A 17,358-nucleotide genomic window follows, 5' to 3' on the forward strand; every position below is an offset into this window, starting at 1 on the left:
TCTTCAAAGAAATAGAACAATTATTGATGAAATTCATATGGAATCACAAAAAACCCCGAATAGCCAAAGCTCTCCTGAAAAAAAAAGAAGGGAATGGAGGCATCAGACTCCCAGACTTCAAACTATACTACAAAGCCATAATCATCAAAACTGCATGGTATTGGAACAAGAACAGACATACAGACCAATGGAATCGAATAGAAAATCCAGAAATAAACCCACAGATTTATGGTCAACTAATCTTTGACAAAGGAGCAAAGACTATGCATTGGAGCAAAGAAAGTTTGTTCAATAAATGGTGCTGGGAAAACTGGGTCGCTACATGCAAAAGAATGAAGCTTGACCACCACCTCACACCATACACAAAAATCAACTCAAAATGGATTAAAGAACTAGACATAAGACCTGAAACCATAAAATATATAGAAGGAAATATAGGCGAAACACTACGTGATTTGCACATCAAAGACATCTTTACAGACACATCACCCAAAGCAGTGATAGTGAAGGCAAAGATAAACAGCTGGGACTATATCAAATTAAAGAGCTTTTGCACAGCAAAAGAGACAATAACAAAAACAAAGAGAAACCCCACCAACTGGGAGAACATTTTTGCACCCAACACTAATGATAAAGGACTGATCACAAAAATCTGCAAAGAGCTGATGAGACTCAACAACAACAAAGAAAATAATCCAGTCAAAAAATGGGCAGAAGAGCTTAAAAGAAACTTCTCTGAAGAGGAAATGCAAATGGCCAACAGGCATATGAAAAAATGTTCAACATCACTTGTCATCAGGGAAATGCAAATCAAAACTACCATGAGATACCATCTTACACCAGTGAGAATGGCACATATTAAAAAAACTAGCAACAACAAATGTTGGCGAGGGTGTGGAGAAAAAGGAACTCTTCTGCACTGTTGGTGGGAGTGCAAACTGGTCCAACCACTGTGGAAAGCTGTGTGGAGATTTCTGGACCTACTAAACATAGAGCTTCCATATAACCCAGCAATTCCACTCCTATGTATGTACCCAAAGGACACAGAAACATCAATTCCAAAGAACACCTGCACCCCTATGTTTATAGCAGCACTGTTTACAATAGCTAAGCTTTGGAAACAACCCAAATGCCCAAAAATAGATGACTGGATCAAGAAGATGTGGTACATATATACCATGGAATATTACTCAGCATTCAAAAAAGATAAACACATGCAATTTGCTGCAACATGGATGGCGCTGGAAGGGATCATGCTCAGCGAAATAAGCCAAAAAGAAAAAGAAAAATACCGGATGGTCTCACTCATAGCAGGAATCTAGAAAACTTAAATAATGGACCAGGAAAATGAATAACTATAAGAAAGTGAAAATCAAAATCAACAAAAAACTATGAACCAGAGACACTTTTAGGGGGGCGGGGGCGGGAGGGGAGGGATTGGGGTCAGAATGGGGGGCTGCAATTGTATGGGGAATATAACAATAAAATTTATAAAAAAAAAAAAAAAAGAGATAGTGAGAGCTTTACAAGGGATTTTGCACCAAACACTTGTCCACATTGACAATGATGCGGAAGAAGGAAGCTAAAAGAGTTATGTTGACAGGACTCCAGACTCAACATCCAGGGCTGTTGAGTGAATGCTACTCAGTGAGCTGTTATAAGAAAAACAAAAAAAAAACAACTTACAGAAGGAATCTAGGGGAACCAAATTTAAGGGATCAGGAAAAAAATAACAATAATAAGTTTTTAAAAATTAGCAGGCAACTATAAATCAGAGACACTCTGCAAGGTACAAGAAGAAGACAGAGGAATTAAACAAGAGAGAGAAGAGCTCAAGGAACTATGGTAATGGTTCACGAGTGAATTGGTGTTGGGAATTTTACAGGGACTACACCTGAAAGGAGAAAGCATACAAATATATATTGAACAAAAATGAACAATGGTGTAAAATATATATATATATGTATAAACTTAAAAATTTTAAAGAAAAACAAAACAAAAATCTATCAACAGCTGTGTCTGTTTGCATGTGATTTCATTCACCAAAAAAGAATTGATTCAGATTTATTTAGATTTATCAGTGCTTGACTTTTTATGTCTCATACACAGTGTACTTTTAAAAGAATACTGACATTATATATTCATAATAATTCATGTCAATAAACAGATATAAATTCAAAATAATTCTTATTAGTGAAATATGTCCCAAAGTATGGAATAAAATTGTGAGATTCTTAAAGCTGAAAACAAAGTCTGGAGGTCAACTGTAATTCAACATTCATCATAACACCTAGACTCTGTGTGGTATTAGGAAGATATTGTCACTATTCAATGACTATAATTTAACCTCCTTTCATTCTTCTTTACAAAATCTGAAAAACAAGAGAAGTGAGTGAATGGTGTAGCTCCACCAATTCCGGACACCAAGACTCAAAGGTAATGGAAATTTTTAATATTGAATTAAAAATATCATTCAAACTACTGTCATCTTTCCAGAAGGACTATATATTCGCACTCAAAGCTGAATCCACGGAAAGAATGAATAATGTAACAGAATTCATTCTATTGGGCCTGACCCAGAATCCAGAACTGCAGAAACTATTATTTGCTGGGTTTTTAGTTATCTACTTGATCACGTTGACAGGAAACTTGGTCATCTCCATCACCATCTTCATCAGTCCAGCTTTGGGTTCTCCCATGTACTTTTTTCTGGCTTTTTTGTCCATCTTAGATGGTTTCTACTCTACTTCCATAACACCCAAAGTGATCTTTGGCTTGATCTCTGAAAAGAACACCATATCCTTCAATGGCTGCATGAGCCAGTTCTTTGCTGAACATTTCTTTGGTGGATTTGAGGGCACCTTGTTAACTGTCATGGCCTATGACCGCTATGTAGCCATCTGTAAGCCCTTGCACTACACGACCATCATGAGCAGACCTGTGTGTGTGCTTCTTGTAGTAATAGCAGGAGTGTTAGGGCTTCTTCACGCAGGCATCCAGATAGTGTTCATGGTCCAGTTACCATTCTGTGGCCCCAATGTCATTGACCATTTTACGTGTGATGTAATGGCTCTCATGAAACTAGCCTGCATGGACACTCAAACTTTGGGACCCCTGATTGCTGCCAACAGTGGCTCAATGTGTTTGCTTATTTTTTCTATGCTGATTGCTTCCTATATCATCATCCTGCGCTCCCTGAGGAACCACAGTGCTGAGGGGCGCCGCAAAGCCCTGTCTACTTGTGCCTCTCACATCACTGTGGTCATTTTGTACTTTATCCCTTGCATATTCATTTATCTAAGACCCATGACCTCCTTCCCCATTGACAAAGCTGTGAGTGTGTTTTACACCATAGTAACTCCTATGTTGAACCCTCTAATCTACACCCTCAGAAACACAGAGATGAAAAGTATCATGAAGAAACTGTGGAGCCAATTAATGAAAACTGCAGATAAATAAGCCTTTCAGTTGGAGTTTAGGGGAAAAAAGTCTAAGGATACTTTAGACAGATTTAGTCTCCTTATTCAATTAGGACTGGACCGGTCAATTATTCTACCTGAATCATTTTTCTGCAATATCCCATATATTTTTGACAGGAGGACCTTTCCATTAAGGCACAAAAGATATAGTGTAGTGTGGTAATTTTAGTAGTCCCTCAATGTGTTTAATTTCTTTTAAAATAAGAAAAATGAATGCAATCCAAATATAACTGGATTATAGCAATCCTGGGAGTGGGGAGGAAGCCTACAAAACAAAAATACCAAGGGTCCACGAAAGTCACAGTGTTGCCCTAAATATGCATATGATACTGTCAACGCCAATACTCCTGAACACTCTGTTCCAGCACTACAGCTAGAATGAAGTTTTATTTTAAAAACATACAAAAAAAAAAAGACTACAGATGAAAAAAGGGTAGAGCAGTAAGGAAGATCCTCAAGAAGTACTTCTATCACAGTATACTTTTCCTCATCTCTGTATGCATGAAAGGTGTTCAAATGTCCTCCCACCACAGCCATGAATGTATTGTATTAATCATCATACCATGAAGACAACATTCGCACATGAGCTACTTTTTTAAAATTATATTTCAAGTCTGACTTCAGACACAGCCAAGATAAAAGTTTCTGAAGACAAATGGCAGTTAGAAGAAATTACCAGTCAGATGGGAACAAGTTGTGTCATGAAATGGATGACAGTGACCATGGATCAGAACTGCATAACCCGATCTACACTGTGAACATACTGAAATCAAAGAGATCCAGAAGGAGTCTGCGGCTTTGAAGTCACAGCTTAAGGGCTTTGAACAAATGGGCCTGATTACTCTTCTAAGTTGCATCACTAATTAGCCTTATAAATATAAACAGGTTACTTCACCGCTCTACCTATTTTCTCACCTTTAAAAGGGAAATGACTTTACAGATGACCATAAATTATGCAAAGTAAATGATTAATATTGCTGATGAGAAAAGCTCTCACTTTAATGAGGCAGACGAAAATTAATAAAAACTGCAAGACACTGTACCGCATTCAGAGATGTCACCAGGCGTAAGGTATGAGGAAGACAGCAGACCCTGACAGAGAAGCCCATGTCACTGCTACTGTCCTTCACCGCCATGATCATGGGAGGCAAATGTCTGTCCTGGCAGCACATCTCTCCAAAATCTATCACAAACACCACCCTTTACAAGTAGCAACAGCATACTGGTGAGCTACTATCTCTGAAAGGATATTTAATGGCACCAGTGACAAGGCCTCTGGACATTAAGAGCTCACCCATCATGTAGGGCAAAGAAAATATCAGGCTTTTCTGCCCTTCCGCCATCAGGATAGATGATGGATCCTTGTCCTGAATGCATGCCTGATGGCGGGCACCTGGAATAGGGTGTGGGCATAGGTAGATGGGATTCAGCTGAGCTAAGACTGTGCTTTTAAGGGCGGCGTCACGGGGTGATGCCAGCAGCCCCAGCCAGCAGCAGCAGAACCTGAAGGAGAAGCAGAAGCAGAGAACGCCAGAGAGCCCAGATAGAGTAAAGACTTGCTGGGGGCTGGGAGGCCTGCCAGCCTCCCAGCCAGCACCCCTGCCTGCCATATGCCTGGTGAACCCCAATAAAAGACCTGCAAAACCACTGAGGACTCTGACTCCTCCTTTACCCGGTCTGCATGGGATCAGAAAACCTGCACCTGTGCCCAGTCCGGCCCTTACACTTCACAACTCCCTATTCTAGGAGAAATGCCCTTGAGTAGCTCTGCAGCTACCAGTGCAGGAACTGGCTGGAGTAACTGTTAGTTGCCTGAGCAGAAAAGCTCTCACACTAGGATGGCTCCTGTCCCATCTGGTCCTGTGGAAGGAGGAGAAGGAAGAACCCAGGGCCAGAGACTGGAAACCTCTCTGTGCAGAGATTCTGATTCCCAGGAATAAGCTCAGAAACGTGTTCTTAGAGAGAGATTTCTCACCCAGGATTCAAATAGCATGCAGTATGGACATTTCTCATATTCTCAGGACTTTAAACCAGGTCAGATTTCACTGTGTGTAAAGGTTTTTTATGCTGATAAAATAAAATTCATCTTTTAAAGATCTACATTAATTCTCAATAAATGTGGAGTGCAATAGGGTAACAAAACTAAAACAATGATGATGATAATGTTGCTCATGATGAAAATGACCAGATGATGCTGATGTGATAGCTAATTTTCACCAAACACACTGTGTGGATAAAATTCTGTCCTAAGCATTATTTTTATGTTGTTTGCAGGCAGTAATTTATGAACAAAATTTCCTTCTGTCTTTATTCTGAGCCTCAAACTGTAGAATTTCTTTGTCTACAACATTTTGTGATTTGAACATAATGGTGACCTTACTCATAAGATTGAACATTAATAAAACATTGTTAACCCCTGTATGAAATAATCACAATGAACAGACTAAGTGTGGCCTCCTAGCGGCCAAGGCTTGGGGCTGAGCCTGGGGAAGGTTCAATCTTTCAGTCTTTCATTTCATGGTCTGGTTGTCCTAATATCACAATGTCATTGATGAATTCATCTGTGATCTTTCTGTCTGCTAAATCACCCCTCTACTCACACTACCATCTTTTTACTTTTTGTTGCCACCAACAGTGGGCTGGTGCGTATGCTCATTTTTCCTATACCTACCATTTCCAATGGCCTCATTCTTTGCTCCATGAAAATTCACAGCACAGAAGGGCACTAGGAAACTGTCTCCACCTGTGAATACCAGGTAACTGGTATGATCACTTTCTTCAATGATAAAACAATGGCCACAACCCATGGTAAACCCTTTCACCTGCACCCTTAGAAACTCAGATGTGAAAAAATGCCATGAGATGCTCTTAACCAAATAGTAATCTTGGATAATACTTCATGAGAAGAGAGGAGATTAAAACAAAATCTATTTACACTTGAAGAACAACGACTAACCAACTCCATAATGGTCTTGTAGTCATAATGTGAGTTAAGTATAACCTGCTCCCTGCTTTCTAAACTTTGCAACAGATCCTCTTTCATAAAAAAGTCAGTATCTGAATAAATGATAATATTTCTTCCAATGAAAACTTCTATTGCATTATGTTCAAAATGTAGTTTGAATCCCCAAAATTGTAATCAAGGTAGATTTATTATTGCAAAAGACAGATTAACAAGAAATGAATGAGTTTTAAAGAATGAGAGTAATTAAAGCAGGACTCAACCCAAAATTAAAAGTGCTGATATGCACAATTTCAGGTACATAATTACATTGTAATCTAGGCTCTTCCAAAATCAATTACTATTCCCTGCCTAAATTGAGGATATAAAAATTCTTACAGTTGAATCCACAGAGATATCTTACATGTGATATCTTTTTTTATACTTTTATTTTTTATTTATTTTTTTAATTTTTCAATTTTTTAAATAATATTTGTTTCCCCCCACCCTCAGATTGAGTCCTCATAGAATTTCCTTCCCCAAGGCACCCATGCACCATCACCACAGTCCCCTGTGCTCCTCCTTCTCCCCCTCTCCCTCCTCCTCCCCTGCAGTATGTCTCTGGTTTATAATTGTCTGTTTTTGCTTTGCTGTGTTTTGTACTGTTATTATTTATTTAATAATGATGTATTATTTGGGCCCCCATATTCCTGTTCTAAGTGAAACCATCCGATATTTGTCTTTTTCCTTCTGGCTTATTTCACTGAGCATAATTCTTTCTATCTCCATACACACTGCTGCGAATGGCATGAGTTTATCTTTTTTGATTGTTGAATATATTCCATGGTGTATATATACCACATCTTCTTGATCCAGACATCTATTTGGGGGCATTTCGATTGTTTCCAGGTTTTACCTATTGTAAATAGTGCTGCAATAAACATAGGGGTACAAGTGCTCTTTTGAATCAATGTTTTTGTGTCCTCTGGGTAGATCCCAAGGAGTGGAATTGCTGGATCTTATGGTAGCTCCATTTTAGTAGACTAAGAAACCTCCAGACAGCTTTCCACAGTGGTTGGACTAGTTTGCACTCCCACCAGCAATACAGGAGAGTTCGTTTTTCACCACATCCTCGCCAACATTTGTTGTTGCTAGTATTTTTTTGATATGTGCCATTCTTACTGGTATAAGGTGGTATCTCAGTGTGGTTTTGATTTGCATTTCCCTGATGAGGGATGCTGAACATTTTTTCATATGCCTATTGGCCATTTGCATTTCCTCTTTGGAGAAATGTCTTTTGAGTTCTTCTGCCCATTTCTTGACTTGGTTGTTTATTTTGTTTTTGTTCAGCTGTTTGAGTTCTTTGCATATCTTTCTGATCAGTTCCTTGTCAGCGAAACAGAGTGAAAAGGTATTTTCCCAATAAGTGGGGTGTCTCTCTGTTTTGGTTAATGTCTCATTTGCTGTACAGAAGCTTTTCAGATTGCTGTAATCCCAGGTGTTTATCTTTGCCTTCACTATCACTGCTTTGGGTGATGAGTCTTTAAAGAAGTTTCTGAGATGTATGTCTTGTAGTGTTTTACCTGTATTTTCTTCTATATATTTTATGATTTCAGGCTTATGTCCAGTTCTTTTATCCATTTTGAGTTGATTTTTGTGCACGGTGAGAGGTAGTGTCTAATTTCATTTTTTTGCATGTGGAGGTCCAGTTTTCCCAGCACCATTTATTGAACAAACTATCCATGTTCCATTACATATTCTTTGCTCCTTTGTCAAAGATTAGTTGTTCATATAATCGTGGCTTTATTTCTGGGTTCTCTATGCAGTTCCATTGGTCTGTGTGTCTGTTTTTGCTCCAATACCAAACTGTTTTAATTAGTATGGCTTTGTAGTATATCTTGAAGTTTGGAAGTGTGATACCACCTTTCTCCTTTGTTTTAATCAGTAGGGTTTTGGCTATTCATAGTTTTTTGTGGTTCCATATGAATTTCATCGGTATTTGCTCTATTTCTTGGAAGAATTATATGTGATATTTTAGGCCGAAAATAATTTGTGGAGTATTTATTTGGTAACAATATCCAAAACAGATTATATTAGAAGGACTTGTGCCAAAGCTAACTGAAAAAATAGTGTGAAGTACAAAAGAAAACTGATATCTCAGTAATCAAAGCAAAGCATAAGCATAGAACTTTGAAGGGGAATTTTCAGATTAATTCTAGAATAACATGGGAAATATTTGCAGATAGAGACTACTGTGCAAAAGAAAGCTGATCTAGACGATCACCAAAACTCCAGTGGAGTAGACCTAAGAGGAAATAAAATATACATTAAAGCACCTAGAGTTCATGATTTATTTAACACTTCATCAAAATGCAGCATCCCGTAATGCAGCAACAAACTTTATCTTGAAAAACATGTCCATAAGTATTAAGATGAGAAAAAGTTAACATAATCAAATTATTTTTGTATTATTTATTCGAGGGAATACTGGTTTAAAACAGTACTTATGATTTTAGAGTATCAGAGGCTCTTCAGATGTATGTTACCAGAACACCTTCCACCAAAGCACCCACAGTCCTGCACAATAGTCCATTGGGTCTCCTGCTTTTGCTCCCAACATCCTATGATTCTCCACCCTGGTAGTCTCAATTCTAAAATTAGATTTCTAGGGTTTGTTTGGTTTAATTTTGCCTTTTCCTTGGTCTAGTTTCTTTCTGTTCCACGTATGAATGAAGATCTGTTATTTGTCTTTCACCTTTTGACTCATTTCACTTTGCATAATCACCTTCAGTTCCACCCATGTTACTGCAAATGGCAAGATTTCACCTTTTTATAGCTGAATAATATTCCATTTGTGTACATCCCATATCTTAGTTATCTACTCATCTGTTGTTGGGCACTTTGGCTGTTTTCATAAACTGATGATTGTAAATATGGTACAATGAGCACTGGAGTGCATACACTCCTTGCAATATGTGTTTTTATATTCATTGCATAGGTAACTAGTAGTAGAATTCCCTAAACATATGGTAGATCTATTTTTAACATTTTGAGACACTTCATACTAGAGGAACTGGAGGGCAGGGACAAGTCCACATTCCCACAGTGTACAGAGGTTATTTTCTCCACTCCCTCGCCAACACTTACTGAACCTCGTCTGTTTGATATAAGCCATTCTCACAGGTATGAGGTGGTATGATTTTTATTGCCCTAATAAGTGATAAGAGCATTTATCATGCGCCTGTTGGCTACATATTTATCTTCTTTGGATAGTGTCCATTTCACTTATTTCACTTTATTTTTTTTAGTAAATATTTTTTTATTACAGTGAAAAAACTTGTGGTTTTCAGAAGTGTGATTAATGGAATAAATTCAAATATTAAGGCAGAAAATAGAGTTAAAGAAAAGTGTAGAGATTGGAAGGGACTGCAAATAATAAAAGAGTTTAATAGTTTCCAGCTGAGCTTGGAGACCTATGAATTACAGCAAATGCCCTAGTGTCTCCTGAGGTTCGACAGGGTTATCTGAAAAACTGATCCTATTGATTCATCAGCCTTTCTTTAACTTTGTCTTTACTTATTAACTTTTGGTGCCTTTATACACAATGGAATACTATTAAGTAATCAAAAAATATAAACTCATGCCATTCACACAATGTGGATGGAGCTAGAGGGAATTATGCTCAGTGAAATAAGTCAGAAGGAACAAGAAAAATACTGCAAGGTTTCACTGATAAGAGGAATATAATATAAGGAAACCAAATAAGACATCAGTGTAAAAAGATAATAACAATACAAAACACAACAAAACAAAAACAGACAATTCTGCCCATTTTTTGACTGGGTTTTTCCTTTCTTTTGGCTGAGTTGTATAGCCTTTTTTGAAAAACATTTCCAAATAAATATTTTTTTTATTGTTTACATCATTGTCATTTTTTCTTTAAAAGATTTATATATTTATACAAGAACCGGGGTACAGGCCAGATGGTATGGGAGGGTGAGAGGATTTACCAGGGACAGAGTGGGGAACAGAACAGGCAGACTGACAAAAAACACTGCTAAGGGGAGCAGTGGGCAAGACAGAAGAGGTCAGCCTCACCATGTGGAACTCTCCCTGGCCCGCCGGGATCGAACCCGCACTGCAGATGCTGCGGACAGGCTCACAGTGCAGTGCTCAACTGCCTGTGCCACCAGGGACGCCCCACTGTCATTTTTAAAAAAGATTTGCTCCCCGACCCAGGCATAATCCCCTAGAATATCCATCACCAATGTACCCAGGCTCCAACACCACAGTCACCTGTGCTCCTCCCTCTGTCCCTCTGATCCCTCTCCCTCCCCCTCCCTTGCAGGATGTCTCGGGTTTATAATTGTCTGTTTTTGTTTTGTTGTGCTTTGTATTATTATTTTTTTTACACTGATGTCTTATTGGGTTCCCCTATATTCCTGCTATAAGTGAAACCATCCGATATTTTTCATTTTCCTTCTGACTTATTTCACTGAGCATAATTCCTTCTAGCTCCATCCATGTTGCTGTGAATGGCGTGAGTTTTATCATTTTTGATTGCTGAATAGTATTCCATGTGCATATATATAACACATCTTCTTGATCCAGTCACCATTTTTGGGTATTTGGTTTGTTTCCAGGTTTTACCTATCATAAATAGTGCTGCAATAAACATAGGGGTACAGGGTGTTCTTTTGAATCAATTTTTGTGTCCTTTGGGTAGATACCTAGAAGCGGAATTACTGGGTAATATGGTTGTTCCATCTTTAGTAGCCTGAGGAACCTCCAGACAGCTTTCCATAGTGGTTAGACCAGTTTACACTCCCACCAACAATGTAGGAGAGTTCCTTTTTCACCACATCTTCGCCAACATTTGTTCTTGCTAGTATTTTTTTATATGTGTCATTCTTACTGGTTTAAGGTGGTATCCTGGTGTGATTTTGATTTGCATTTCCCTGATGATAAGGGATGTTGAACATTTTTCCATATGCCTGTTGGCCATTTGCATTTCCTCTTGGGAAAAATGTTTTTTAAGTTCTCCCCATTTCTTGACTGGATTGTTTACTTTGTTTTTGTTGAGCCATGTGATTTCTTTGTATATCTTTGTGATCAGTCCCTATCAGTTGTACGGAGTGCAAAAATTTTTTTTCCCAATCAGTGGGGTGTCCCTTTGTTTTGGTTAATGTCTCCTTTGCTGTACAGAATCTTTTCAGTGGATGTAATCCCAGGTGTTTATCTTTTTCTGACTTTCTTTGCTTTGGGTGATGAGTCTTCAAAGATGTTACTAAGATGTAAGTCTTGTAGTGTTTTACCTTGTGTAGGCTTTTTGTAGCTCTTAGATGTTAGCCCCTTGTTGGACCCATGATGTGCAAAATAAACTTTCTCCCAGTCAGCAGGGTGTCTGTTCTTTCACTAGGACAACTTTTTGTTTTGCTGGAGCACAATTTACTTACTTTGACATTGTTTCCATGGTTGTTGGAGACAAAATCTCCATGTCATCCCTATCATAAAGCATTCTAAACTAAGTTTCATTCTTCAACTATAATCAGAAATATGTTTAAACAAAGTTAAACTGCATTTCTAAAACTGGGCTTTAATGATGTTTGTTGGTGCCAGTGGGAGTAACTAAAAGACCTTGGCTAATGCATCAACAAACATTACAACAAAGCCAATTAATCCTCTCAAGACTTGAAAGGGTCAATACATTCCCAAATCTTGTATGTCAGGAAGGTCTATTTAAACATTTCTCCCAAGTCAATGAAGAAAGAATTACACAACAAGCTGCAGGTTTGTTCAGGAGACACTAGTCTCAAGCTCAGTATGAGATAGAAGAAGGGCTTAAATCAGGAATGAAAGGATCTCTCTCCACATTGCTCATGACGTTTTCAAGAAACAAAAATTTTGCAGAATTGGTTTGAGAAAAAATGTCCAAACAAGTGAATTTGACTCACTTTTACATTTTACAGTTCTGTATACTAGCTTTTCCTGATTTGAAGAACTTTTCATTGGTCCTCTGCTTTTTAATTCACATTGACCACAGTTCAAAGGGATCAAAAAAATCTATTTTGAAGATGTGTTTCTATTTTCACAGGAAGTCAAAAAAGTGAGTAAAAATAAATCTTAGAGACATGGAATTTCCCTAACTTAACCCATTTTCTAATAATTTCAGATGGATAAAACAAACAAAAAAAAAACCCAGAATGTCCAATATTGGGAAAGTTGTATAGCATGATAAGAATCCCAGCGTCCCACTTTAGTTTGAGACGTGCATTTGCAGCTGTGTGGCCTCTGCCATGAGAAGAAAGCAATGACCGGACTCCATCTGAAAACTGAGGAATCCACAATCAACTAGATCCAGGTCAGTAATAACTAAATCTTTTCCCAAAATTTTAAGCTAATCGAGTTGATCTAACCAATTTACTGTCACTGATATTACTTTGCATTTAGATTCTGTGAGTTGAAATTGATCTTTTTCTCTAAAAATGAGTTTGGACAAATGACATGAAAAGGCCAATAGAAAACACACTATCTGTAATGTACACAGATAAGACATGACCTGTTGAGAACTTTGAAACATTGTGCATAACATATTTGCCGAGATAGAGTGCGTCCGTACATCTCTGTAATAATTTGAAAATCCATCCCCCATTCATGACTTCCATGTCACCACACTGAAGTTATAACTGACAATTTATATCTGTTAAGAATGACTGACCACTACACCACCATCTACAGGAAACTTGGAGTGAGAATAAACAACTCAGTGGCTGAGTTTCCTGCAAAGAAAGGTATCTTTCCTCACCATTATTGAACAAAGGGTCACAATACTGATTTCCGTGCTCAGAAATGTAAGGAAAAATTATGTAGTTATGTTTTTTTGGCACAGACTGGGCAAAGTAGAAAAAGAGGAAAAGAAGTAATAAAATATCTCACGATGGACTAGAGTCAAAATAAGGGGAGAGGTGCAATTTTATGAGGAATATAACCAAAATGAAAATGCATACATTGTGCAAAGATGAAAAAAGATGTAAGAATTATATAAAATAAAATATTTAAATAAAATATATATATAAAGAATTAAATTTAAAAAATCTTTCATGATGTTTATAACAATACATACTAACTCTTAAAATTCTGGGCAGAGAACACTCAAGACTATAAATATATTCATGTACATGTTAACTATTTTTACTCATTACTTATGAAAAGATCACACTACTGCAATTCATTGAAATCACACTAAAGGAAAAATTGTATTATCTCAGGTAACCCTAACATTCCTGTCTTGTCAATACAAAACTTAGGAAACTCCCTGCCTCATTATATTCTATTTGTAAGATGGGAGTAGAATTACAGACCTAGTGCAGAGCAGTTGACATCTGCAAGAGAGACCAGATGCACAAAAACTTCATTTAAGAGATAGTAAGGGCCAGCAAAATCAAAAAAGATAAACACATGCAGTTTGCAGCAACATGGATGGAGCTAGAAGGGATCATGCTAAGTGAAATAAGTCAGAAAGAAAAAGAAAAATACCGGATGGTCTCACTCATAGCAGGAATTTAGAAAACCTAAATAAGAGACCAGGAAAAAACTAATTAATACAAAGTGAAAATCAAAATCAACAAGCAACTATAAACCAGAGAAATACTACGAGGGAGGGAAGAGAAGGGGAGAGGAAGGACTAGGGTCAAAACAAGGGGGGGTGCAATTGTATGGGGAATATAACCAAAATGAAAATGCATACATTGTGCAAAAATGAAGAATAATGTAAGAATTATATAAAATAAAATATTAATTAAAAAAAGAGATAGTGAAAGCTTTACGAGGGATATTGCCCCAAACACTTGTCCACATTGACAATGTGGAAGAAGGAAGCTAAAAGAGTTATGTTGACAGGACTCCAGACTCAGCATCCAGGCTGCTGAGTGAATGCTACTCAATGAGCTGTTATAAGAAAGAAAAAGAAAAAAAAACCTTACTGAAGGAATCTAGGGGAACCAAATAAGGGATCGGGGGAAAAAAAACAATAATAAATTTTAAAAAATTAGCAGGCAACTATAAATCAGAGAAACTCTGCATGGAACGAGGAGGTAGAGGAATTAAACAAGGGAGAGAAGAGCTCAAGGGACTAGGGTGACAGTTCATGGGTGAATTGGTGGTGGGAATTTTATGGGGACTACACCTGAAAGGAGAAAGCATACAAACATACATTGTACAAAAATTAACAATGGTGTAAAATATACATATGCATAAATTTTAAAAATTATAGAGAAAAACAAACAAAAATCCATCAACAGCTGTCTCTATGTGTGCATGTGCATTCATTCACCAAAAAAAGTATTGAAAGCTCACAGACACCACTAATTTAGATTAATTAGTACTTGACTTTGTTGTGTCTCATACACAGTGGACTTTTAAAAGAATACTGACATTATATATTCATAATAATTCATGTCAATAAACAGATATAAATTCAAAATAATTCTTATTAGTGAAAAATGTCCCAAACTATGAAATAAAATTGTGAGATTCTTAAAGTTGAAAACATAGTCTGGAGGTCAACTGTAATTCAACATTCATCATAACACCTAGACTTTGTGTGGTATTAGGAAGATACTGTCACTATTCAATGACTATAATTTAACCTCCTTCCATTCTTCTTTACAACAATCTGAAAAACAACAAAAGTGAGTGGATGGTGTAGCTCCACCAATTCCGGACACCAAGACTCAAAAGTAATGGAAATTTTTAATATTGAATTAAAAATATCACTCAAACTACTGTCATCTTTCCAGATGGACTATGTACTCGCACTCAAAGCTGAATCCATGGAAAGAATGAATAATGTAACAGAATTCGTTCTACTGGGCCTGACCCAGAATCCAGATCTGCAGAAACTCCTATTTGCTGGGTTTTTAATCATCTACTTGATCACGTTGACAGGAAACTTGGTCATCTCCATCACCATCTTCATCAGTCCAGCTTTGGGTTCTCCCATGTACTTTTTTCTGGCTTTTTTGTCCATCATAGATGGTTTCTACTCTACTTCCGTAACACCTAAAATGATCCTTGGCTTTATCTCTGAAAAGAATACCATATCCTTCAATGGCTGCATGAGCCAGTTCTTTGCTGAACATTTCTTTGCTGGAGCCGAGATCACCTTGTTAACTGTCATGGCCTATGACCGCTATGTGGCCATCTGTAAACCCTTGCACTACATGACCATCATGAGCCGACCTGTGTGTGTGCTTCTTGTAATAATAGCAGGAGTGTTAGGGCTTCTTCACGCAGGCATTCAGATTGTGTTCATGGTCCAGTTACCATTCTGTGGCCCCAATGTCATTGACCATATAATGTGTGATGTGTTGGCTCTCATGAAAATAGCCTGCATGGACACTCACACTTTGGAACCCCTGATTGCTGCCAACAGTGGCTCAATGTGTTTGCTTATTTTTTCTATGCTGATTGCTTCCTATATCACCATCCTGCGCTCCCTGAGGAACCACAGTGCTGAGGGGCGCCGCAAAGCCCTGTCTACCTGCGCCTCTCACTTCACTGTGGTCATCTTGTTCTTTATCCCTTGCATATTCATTTATCTAAGGCCCATGATCTCCTTCCCCATTGACAAAGCTGCGACTGTTTTTTACACCATAATAACTCCTATGTTAAACCCTCTAATCTACACCCTCAGAAACGCAGAGATGAAAAATATCATGAAGAAACTTTGGAGGCAATTAATGAAAACTGCAGGTAAATAAACCTTTCAGTTGGTGTTTAGGGAAAAAAATGTCTAAGGATATGTTAGACAGATTTAGTCTCCTTATTTACTTAGGATTGGATTGGCCAATTATTCTACCTGAATCAGTTTTGTGCAATATCCCATATATTGTTGGCAGGGTTGACCTATCAGTTAAGGCACAAAAGATATAGTGTAGTGTGATAATTTCAGTAGTCCCCAAATATGTTTAATTTCTTCCAAAATAAGAAAAATGAATGCAATCCAAATATAACCAGATTATAGCAATCTTTGGGGTAGGGGGAAGCCTATAAGGACAAATGTACCAAGGGTCCACAAAAGTCATAGTGTTGCCCTAAATATGATATGAAACTGTCAACGGCAATATTCCTGAACAATCTATTCCAGCGCTACAGCTAGAATGAAGTTTTATTTTAAAAACAAACAACAACAACAAAAAAAAAAAGAGTACAGATGAAAAAAGGGTAGAGCAGTAAGAAAGATCTTCAAGAAGTACTTCTATCACAAGAAGTACTTCATCTCTGTATGTATGAAAGGTGTACAAATGTTCTCCCACCACAGCCATGAATTTATTTTATTAATCATAATACCATGAAGACAACATTTGCACATGAACTACTTTTTTAAAATTATAATTCAAATCTGACTTTAGACACAGCCAACAGAAAAGTTTCTGAAGACAAATGGCAGTTAGGAGAAATTACCAGTCAGATGAGAACAAGCTGTGTCATGGAAATGGGCAAGTGACCATGGATCAGAACTGCGTGACCCGATCCACACTGTGAACATAATGAAATCAAAGAGATCCAGAAGGAGTCTGCAGCTTTGAAGTCACAGCTTAAGGGCTTTGACCAAATGGGCCTGATTTCTCATCCAAGTTCCATCACTTAATAGCCTTATAAATATAAGCTGTTATTTTACCGCTCTACCTATTTTTTCACCTGTAAAAGGGAAATAACATTACAGATGACCATAAATTATGCAAAGTAAATGATTAATATTGCTGATGAGAAAAGCTCTCATTATAATGAGGCAGATGAAAATTAATAAAAACTGCAAGACACTGTACCGCATTCAGAGATGTCACCAGGAATAAGGTGTGCAGAAGACAGCAGACCCTGACAGAGAAGCCCATCTCACTGCTACTGTCCTTCACCGCCATGATCATGGGAGGCAAA

At 37.6% G+C, this 17,358-nt stretch overlaps 2 protein-coding genes across 2 annotated transcripts; both read left to right on the top strand.

The window, feature by feature from the left end:
• Window positions 1-2,538: 2,538 nt before the first annotated feature.
• LOC311171551 (olfactory receptor 4C45-like) lies at window positions 2,539-3,459 on the top strand (the record flags this gene model as incomplete). Its single annotated transcript, XM_084234510.1, has 1 exon — window positions 2,539-3,459. One exon carries the CDS (start codon window positions 2,539-2,541, stop codon window positions 3,457-3,459), a length of 921 nt encoding a protein of 306 aa, XP_084090636.1.
• An 11,792-nt stretch (window positions 3,460-15,251) lies between these two features.
• On the top strand, window positions 15,252-16,181 carry LOC311171390 (olfactory receptor 4C45-like; the record flags this gene model as incomplete). Its single annotated transcript, XM_084234202.1, has 1 exon — window positions 15,252-16,181. One exon carries the CDS (start codon window positions 15,252-15,254, stop codon window positions 16,179-16,181), a length of 930 nt encoding a protein of 309 aa, XP_084090328.1.
• Window positions 16,182-17,358: the final 1,177 nt, after the last annotated feature.

This window comes from Talpa europaea, assembly GCF_964194135.1.
Source record: "Talpa europaea genome assembly, chromosome: 1".
Lineage (NCBI taxonomy): Eukaryota > Metazoa > Chordata > Mammalia > Eulipotyphla > Talpidae > Talpa > Talpa europaea.